At 33.8% G+C, this 9,120-nt stretch overlaps 1 protein-coding gene and 1 long non-coding RNA gene across 2 annotated transcripts; both read right to left on the bottom strand.

Moving 5' to 3' along the window:
* Window positions 1–3,882: 3,882 nt before the first annotated feature.
* On the bottom strand, window positions 3,883–6,252 carry LOC116024923. The gene is made up of 4 exons (XM_031265957.1): window positions 6,057–6,252; window positions 4,944–5,226; window positions 4,751–4,828; window positions 3,883–4,169 (listed from the first exon to the last, which is right to left on the bottom strand). The coding sequence occupies exons 1-4, from the start codon at window positions 6,230–6,232 to the stop codon at window positions 4,119–4,121; spliced, it is 588 nt and encodes a 195-aa protein (XP_031121817.1). The 5' UTR covers window positions 6,233–6,252; the 3' UTR covers window positions 3,883–4,118.
* A 9-nt stretch (window positions 6,253–6,261) lies between these two features.
* Window positions 6,262–6,794, bottom strand: LOC116024922. Its single transcript, XR_004099541.1, has 3 exons — window positions 6,556–6,794; window positions 6,403–6,452; window positions 6,262–6,292 (listed from the first exon to the last, which is right to left on the bottom strand). It is a non-coding gene; the product is annotated as an uncharacterized LOC116024922 (long non-coding RNA).
* Between the last annotated feature and the right edge of the window lie 2,326 nt (window positions 6,795–9,120).

Raw genomic sequence — 9,120 nt, 5'->3', positions numbered from 1 at the left:
GATCACATGATTATAATTCAATGGTTTTATTATTATTATTATTATTATTATTATTATTATTATTAATACACTTTTTTTGGCATGTGACAAGGGAAATGTCCATTATCCGAGAATGTGCATCGAATAAATCCTACTCATGCATAATAGTTCGTAAATTATACAAGAGAGGTAAATCCTATATGACATAATTGACCAAGAGGATGTTAGCAATAATCAAATTTGTGATCTTTAAGTATGAGAATCATGTTCTTCTAACATGGTTACCCTTTCAGAACATTATTACATACTTTTTTTTGGTGACGTGAAAAACTCACAACTATTACTTGAAGGTGTGCAAAGAGTAAATGTCACATTGTGACCTTAGACAGTAAAAGACCACAAAGAAATAAACCAACCTAGATTATTTATAGCTGACGAACTTAAAGCAAGAAAGCTAATAAATTATTTTCATTAAGAGAAAAACTTAAAACTTTATGGTTACCAAATTAACATACGACCGGCTTGGATAGGGTTATCCAATTATTACATAAATTTTTTAACACTTTGGATGGTAACTTAGTGGTGCCAGGCTGGGTTTTAAGTAATTTTACCCTTTCTAGTGGTGTGTTTGGTCTTGGGTCAAGAACTGTGCATGTATTGATAATGGAAAATGGGATGGGATCTCCCAGCAGTGTCATGTGAGTGGAAGACACAAAGCTTTTATTACATTTGGACCATACCTTCATTTATTTTATTTTATTTTATTCTTTTTGGGGGGAAAAGGCAAACCCCACCTACACCACCATGTTATGCTGTCCCAAAATTAAAGATTTTTGGATTCCATATGAATGTGATGATTTTTTCTATTTAAAAGAGCATGTGGAGGTGCCCCTTTGGACCTTTATGTGATTTTTTATTTTTTATTTTTTTGGAAAAATGAGTTATAAAGTTTCATTTATACTCCCAGCCATGCAGATTCATGTAATTGAGTTAACATTCTAATATTATGTTTGAATAAATGTGGTGAATATATTAAGTTTGGTCCAAACCATCAAGGACCAATGCAGAAAAGTTGGAAAGAAAAACTTGAGAATTTATAATAAGCATTTATTTCGTCTTTAAGTGATCTTTCTTTCCAAAAGATTGAATCCTCAATCTCAAATTAAAGGTCACGTCTTGACCCGATAGAGTATCTAAGAGGGCTAGACCTCTACTTACTCTCACACTGCCAATGGTGATTGGTGAAACTCAACTGATCTTTCTTTTCAAATTTCATCCCTGTGACCAATTGAGCTACCATGCGAGCAGTCTCTAAGTGATCTTGATACGGAGTTTGGATGTGAATGACCTTATCTTGTGACCAATGATGGAAGGTGATAGTTTGATCTCGTGAAGGACGAAATGACTTGAAGACAAGAAGGGATAAGAGTGTGCACTATGTAAACTCTAAATTGTAACCCTAACTAGCAAAGAACCGCGAGGTAAACCAACATAGGTTGTTCATAGCTTATCAACTTAAATCAAGAAAATCAATAGAGCGTTCCCATTGAGAGTCGAACTTGTAACTTTGTATTGGAAAACGCGCAAGTGACTGCAACCATTACTCGAGAGTATGTCCCACAGCCCGACTACGAAGATGTTGGCAAGAATCATTCTCCATCTATTCTGCCATTTCTTCCGGCTTCCTAAATCTATTTTTAATATTTGTATGGGAAGTTAATTGTTGTGCCATCTTATGCAGTAAATTAATGTTGAGGCCGGTCTCGAGGAAGACGAAATTTATAGTTCGTGTAAACATTTTTGAAACGACAAACCAAGTCAATTGTGTCGATGTCTTGTGTCTCGTATCAACGATACTTGGAAGCATCGAATCACTTCTTTAAGGTAATAAGAACCTATGTGAGACAAAATTAGTTGATGTTATTTATGGATCTTTTGAGTCGAATTTTGTGTATGATCATAAAATGATATTTAAGTAGTCATTTAGAGGTTTTATTTTGAGTGGATTAATTTTGTATTCGAGTAAAGTTAATCTGGATTTAGATTCTCTTAGTTGAGAGAATTAATTTGATATATTATAGACTTCAATAGATAATAAATGAATAAAAAATTAATTATCAAAATGTACACCTAAAGTTATAGACAAATAGAGTTTTTGAAAGGCTTTTAAGTACTACATTAGAAAAGTAAGTGAGTTTACATTATTATTAATATAAATACATCTTGATGTGTTTAATTCTTGTATGCCTCAATCAAAGCGTATTTCTTCTGTCTGGGAAGTATGAACACGAAGTTGGATAGGTTTGGGTATGTAAGTTTTTGGAAGTTTCTCTCTTTAGCAATAAATACGCCTTATATGTGCAAGCTCGAAGACAAATACCGAATATCCAAAACTTGTGACATTCACATTTTTCTTAAAATCCAATTTACTTCATTCTGAGATTGTTAGAAGAACTAAGCGTCAAATTTCCAAGATACAATCAATTAAAACAATTTATTCCACACTCAAATAAACTTCTCAAAAATTTTGAATAAAGGTAGAATGTTCTAAGTTTGAGTTGAAGAGTTGGCAAAATTTAGAGAGTAGATAATAATACAAAGAGAGAAAAAGAATATTTTTTATGCAAACAAGGATTAGTCTGAGTATGATACGGCTTAAAAGTGCTTCTTACAGTTAGGGTTTGCTCAGGACACATCGTGGTCTAACCCTTAAAAAAAAAAAAAAAAGACTACTTTTGCACATCTTAAAGGGTATTCATTGAAGTTGAGTGAGTGTGTGTATATATCCAAAAAGGAAGGAGATATCGAGAGACACAAATGTTATAAAGACAATTTTAAAGGTAAAATTTGCTTCACCATTAGATTGTAATATTTACAAATGTTACGTTACAATCTTATTTTACAGAAATGTGTTTTTTTTTTTTTTTTTTTCAAAAAAGATATGGAATGATAATGTTCGACTGTTCGCATGTCGCATGATTACATCATATGAATTGAAGGCTCCCATGAAGGCCAGTGGGTCTAATTTTGATTAGATGCACAAATTATGATTTTTTTTTTTGTTTGGATAATGAGGAAAATTTGCAATCTTCAAGATATACATTGGATAAATGTATTTATAAATTACATAAGAGAGATAAATTGTACTAGAAAGTTTAATGAGACAGTCTCGTCTACTAAGAGAGTATTGACAAAAATCGAGATCATAATCTTTTAATATAAGAATCTTATTTCACCACTGGATTACTCCTCCCAAACCAGATTTCTTGTTTTAGCATAGGGATTGAGTGTGTTGGGCTAATGGGCCTAATGAAGCTATTGGGTCCCATCTCTGAATACATAATGCATTGGACTCATCTGGAGTGGACCATTTGGCAAAATATTTGTGAATGAATTATAATTATAATTTATAATGTTTGAAATTTTTTTTAAAAAAAAAAAATCCAACAAATCATAACTAAAAAGCATAAAAATAGAGTAAAATTTACTAACATGTATAAGAATTTTTCAAAATAAAATAAAAGGCATCATTAATTTTTTTTTAGACCATGAGAAATCATGAGCACGTAGCAGACTTGAATTGTAGTAGACACCTCGTATTCAAAATAAAATAAAAGGCATCATTAATTCTTTTTTGTTAGACCACGTGGTGTCCTGAGCAGACTCTAATTGTAATAGACACCCATATTATACTCAGATTAATCCTTGTTCGCACCGAGTCAACCCAATTAAGGGACAAAGTACTAACCAAATTGATATTAATGTATCATTAATTTTAGATACCTAACGGAAGAGAACAATATTCACTCCGGTGAACACATATTATACTGCAACCACCGCGGACAGGTGGTGGTGGGTTAGGTGGCGGCTGTGCTAATAATAAATATAAATGTCCGGCCGCCATTAAAGTAAACCAGAAACCAAGCATTGGCATTAAAGTAGGGAAGAAACATCCTTGCACTGGTGTCATACAATTGTACATGTATCAAATTTCACAAAGAAAAATGCTCAAAGACCCCATCAATACAGTAGACCCATTCAAAACTTTCTTCTCTATTACTTTGCCACTTCTACAAGGTCATCAAAATGGCAAAATTACATCTCAAAAATCAATCCCCACTAGCCTTCTTCCATATCTCCTATTCTGAATCACTCTCCATGCTTCCCATGGCCTTCAACCCTCTCGGTTTCTGAACAATCAAAGAGTGTTCTTATAAGCGTCGAACAATATATTGTATGACATATAAATGTGCAGTGCAGTATCACTATCAGTTTAAACGAGTTCTTGCCCATAATCTACCATCCAGTAACTAACTGAACTGCCCATGTGGGCCCTGACAGAGTGACAGTTGCAGTGTGGAAGTTACACCTAATATGGTGAGCTCTTTGTGGGCATCAGACACTAATCCTCTCACCTAATGGGCACCGTGATTTACCCCTCCACTAGTCCACTGTCCTGTTGGACTAGGGTGTGGGGCCCTGACAGCTGCAGTGTGGAAGTTACACCCAATGTGGTGAGCTCCTTGTAGGCACCAGGCGGTCAGGCACTAGTCCTCCCACCTAGTGGGCACCGTGATTTACCCCTCCACTGTCCTGTTGGACTAGGGTGTGGGGGCCCTAAGAGCGAGAGAATTGTGCCTATTGTGTTGGCAATGTTTTAGTTGAAACGGGACATGCCATTTAATTTGGTATCAGAGTTAGGTGAAAGGTTTTGAGTAGTGACCATGTATGTATTAAAAATCAGGCAGAAATGCGTGTAATGGTTTAGTACCTTCTTGGAAGTCTTCTTTTCCCTGACCTCGTACCTCTCCTGGCACAGATCGGATAACCATGTACCTGGACTGACCAACTGCACGAGAAAGGAATGCCGGGATGTTGTTTTAGAGGGATAGTTTGCGGAAATTAAGGTGATGCAAAACCAAGTGTAGCGTGTTTTTCTTGACCAAATGTGTTTGGAAACTTACGAGAATGGTTCGCTGAATCAGCTTGGCCCTCTTCTTAGGCCTCTGAGGAAGTTTGGTGCCTTTCATGGCCAGAAAATCTTCCTCCTTTTCTTTACTAGATAATGTGACGAGTAGTTTAGGCCAAACGAACTTTTTCTTCTCCTCCTTCGAATTCGCAAGCAACTTGCTGTGATCGTCCAATCCTACTGACCCTCTCGTCGTGTAATACCGATCCTCTTTCTCCGGAGAAGAAGTTGTCGCCTTTCTACTCTCGTGTGCACTAGATCTGGTTGTCGCCAATTCCCTACAATGTGCAGTACCAATTACAGCTTCGATCAAAATTTCATATTTAGAATCACACAAATTTCTTTCCACAGTCTAATCTGCGGGGAAAAGTAGGAACAACAACAACAAAACAGGCACATAAAACAGCAAATCCAAAACGACAAACAATTCTCGGGATCAGTCAGAACTAAGAAATGACAGATATTATTCGTTTTCAGAAACAAACGATAGCTTTCAAAACAGGCACATATAACAGCATATCCAAAACGACAAACAATTCTTGGGATCAGTCAGAACTAAGAAATGACAGATATTATTCGTTTTCAGAAACAAACGATAGCATTCAAAACAGGCACATACAACCACAAATCCAAAACAACAAACAATTCTCAGGATCAGTCAGAACAAAGAAATGACAGATATTATATTATTATTCGTTTCCAGATAGCTTAGATGAGTTACATGTACTTCACATTAGCGTTTTGTTCCTTTAGGTATAGACTACTCATCATCCTTCCTTTTAAACTACTATCACATATATACATTCAATCGCGGAGAAAAAGATTTACAGAGTTTTTTTAAACCATCGTTTTCAGTTTCTCAAAGAAACCGCCAGGTAAAAGAGCAGCAGAAACACAGATCCAAGTAAGCGTTTAACGAATAGTTCAATTAAAACTCATCCAAGAGCTCACAAATGGTCAAAATCTCAAATCAACATTCAAGACTCAATCTTTTTGACAAAAAGTTGCAGTTAACATAAACCTGAAACTACCCAAACATAAATCTCATCAAAATTAAGGATACAGAGCTGCAATTGAAATTTGAATCATTAAATTTCTGGAAAATTACCTGTGGGAACGATGAGGAGAAGCAATGACTGGAGGGGTATGAGTCTCTTTGTTATTATCAACTCCAGATGTGATTTTCCTCTTCACCAAACCCCCATCTGATTTCCCATTAGAACCAGACTCCTTCACCTTCATGCATCTTAGCCTTTTCCTATTCCCCCACTGTAACTTATCCATACCCACTTCTCAAAACCCCCCCCTCCCCCCTTCTATGTATGTATCTATATATGTATATACCTGAAAGGTCAAGAATTTACAGGTCACTTGAGATTTTTTTTCACAATATACAGACTACAGAGGCAATACAATTAAAAACAAAACATGAAAGAATCAGCACTAACACATACCAAGAGATCTGTGGAGATTGGAGAATACTTCAGAAGATTTCCAATCTGGGCTGCATTAAAAAAAAAAAAAGTGAACAAAATTAACACTGACCCATTGTTATAATTCAAATTGAGAGATGGAATGAAGAGAAAAAACATGGAAGTGGGCATTACAATAAGAGAAAAGGGCAGTGAGAGGTTTGTGTTGAAGCAGGCAAATCCCAACAAAAGATTGGATTTTTATGTAAACAAAAGAGAAAACAAAAACTTTTCTTTTTCTTTCTCTTGAAATCAGAAAGCAGGCTGGAAGTTTCTTTGAAATTAAGAAGAAGAAGAAGAAGATGATGATGATGATATATTCATAGTAACATGTTTGATGTTTCTTTTCCTCCTCAGACCCCTCTCTTCTATTCTTTTCTTGTTCCTCTACGCTCTCCGTTTATTTGGTTTATTTATTTTTTTATTACGGAGTATATTATTATTATTATTAATAATAAAAATTGATGTGATACCGTCTCAAAGATCTTTATTCATTACCTGAGTCGAATTAAGATGAAATGTAATACTTATATGTCAAATACAATATTAATTTATGAATAAAATATTATATTTTATATTAACTTGATATATTAAACGGATAAAGATTTGTGAGACTCTTACATATGTATGACCATGTTATTTTAATTTTTGCTATTGTATTGAGATTTGAGTATAGTAGATTCAAGTGATGTGAATAGGGATGTTGAATGGACGGCTGGATGGGTTTCCCTCCAACTGATCTAAAGTCGTTGATGGGGGAAAGAGTCACGTGACTGGCACGCTCACTCCTCCAAATTTCAGTTTATATATATATATATTTTTAATGCTAAAAATGAAACCCTATTTTTTCTTAGGTACTCGTATTAGACTATCCAAAATGCATCAAGTTTTTAAATTTTATTTTATTTTCTTTTAGCATTTAAGGTAGCTTTATGCTACTAGGAGTTTGTTATTATAAGGTGATTATGATACACACAGTGCTATATGATTATATGAATCAAACAATATTGTGTGGTTGATGGCTTGATATGGTGCCTTTTTCCCTCCGTTTTTCATTATTGTTAATTAGTGGTTGTTGTTCATCTATACTCAAAACTAATATAATTCAACTTGAATACAATTACTCTTTTTGAGTAAGATTCAACTTGATTACAATTTGAGTTGAATCATCTTGAATAGGGTGACTCCTAATTATTTATTTATCTATTTATAACTATAATTGTTATTTTATTTATTTTGATTTTTATTGAAGAGTTTGAATAGTTGTGATGGCCCAATTTATTGCACCTGGCAAATTATGCTATGGACCCATGTCTATCTTGCAAGATAGATACGGATCTATGTTCACAATTTTATATTTCAATATACAAAATTACATTAGTTAATATTCACAATTTTTTAGCTCTATATTCACAATTTTGTTATGTTAATTCAAAAATTGTCTTATACTATTGAATATAAAATTCTGTAACTGTAAACATAAAATTTTATAGTTGTAAACATAGAGTTTTAAAATTGTGAACATGAATCCGACTCCAACTCCGGCTTACAAAGTGAACCCATAAAATAACAACCAATTGCACTTCATCGATAAGAGTTTTTAAAGTGGGCGGGCCCACAGGATTAAGACATACGTCTCGTTTGAAAACCTTAACGTTGAAAACTTCTTTGCCGTTCCAATTTCTTTTTATAAATAAATAAATCCTTCCCTGCTTTATTACCGCCACCTCTCTCTCTCTCCCCCACCACTTTTTTTATTTTATTTTTTATTTTTTTATTTTATACTTTTTACAATAAACCTTCATTAAAAAAAAAAAAAACTTAAACCCTAAAACTCTTATAACTCAAAGGATGATCGAATAAATGAAACATGATTATCATACTAGAATGTCATGAGTTCGATTTTTGTTAACATTTTCTTTGTCGACTTAGTTTTTAAGTTATTACAAATGAGTTAGATTTACTCAACGCATACTTTCAAGTAGTAATTGTGAACCTCCTTGTCATTAAAAAAAAAAAAATCCACCCTTGAAGCAAAACGTAACCCATGAAAGACGATCAGTCATAAACGTTTTCTTCTCAGCTATTAATGGGTGATATTATCATTTTTTTTTGAACTCGAATTCAATAAAAACGTGCAATTAATAATTCCATTTTTTGCTATTAAACTCTTGATTGCATGCCACCTTATACTAAATATTTCTTATTTGGCATGATAATTATTATTAACATTTTTTAAAGAAAAAAAAACTTTCATCTTTCTTTAATTTTTTTTAAAAACTAGATTTGTATAATTCAACAACATAACTGCTATCATTCCTTGTCGACTCGTTATCGCCTTTTCATCTCCATCCCCCAACCTTCATTGCCTTCTCTAGATTTGGAAGAAGGCAAAATGAAAAGAGGTGATACCAAGCGAGGCAAGTTGTATTAACTCTTATTTTTTGAATCTCAACTTTGGATATCAAATAGTAACATTATATTATAACTAATTTAAAATTATGCAACAATCAAATTGTAATCCATGACAAATGATTTAAACTTGTAATGTTGTTAAAAGAGAAAGTCAACAACTAAGTTAGTCTATAATTATAATGATTGTGACTTGTGAGTGAAGGGATATGTAAGGGCACATTAGCCATAGAGCCATAGATGGCTTTTCAAGTGGGCTTTGAGGGGCCATCCAAAACTTGGAGAAAA

This window comes from Ipomoea triloba, chromosome 7, assembly GCF_003576645.1.
Source record: "Ipomoea triloba cultivar NCNSP0323 chromosome 7, ASM357664v1".
NCBI classification, from domain to species: domain Eukaryota; kingdom Viridiplantae; phylum Streptophyta; class Magnoliopsida; order Solanales; family Convolvulaceae; genus Ipomoea; species Ipomoea triloba.
This window is presented reverse-complemented; position numbering and strand designations above follow the sequence as displayed.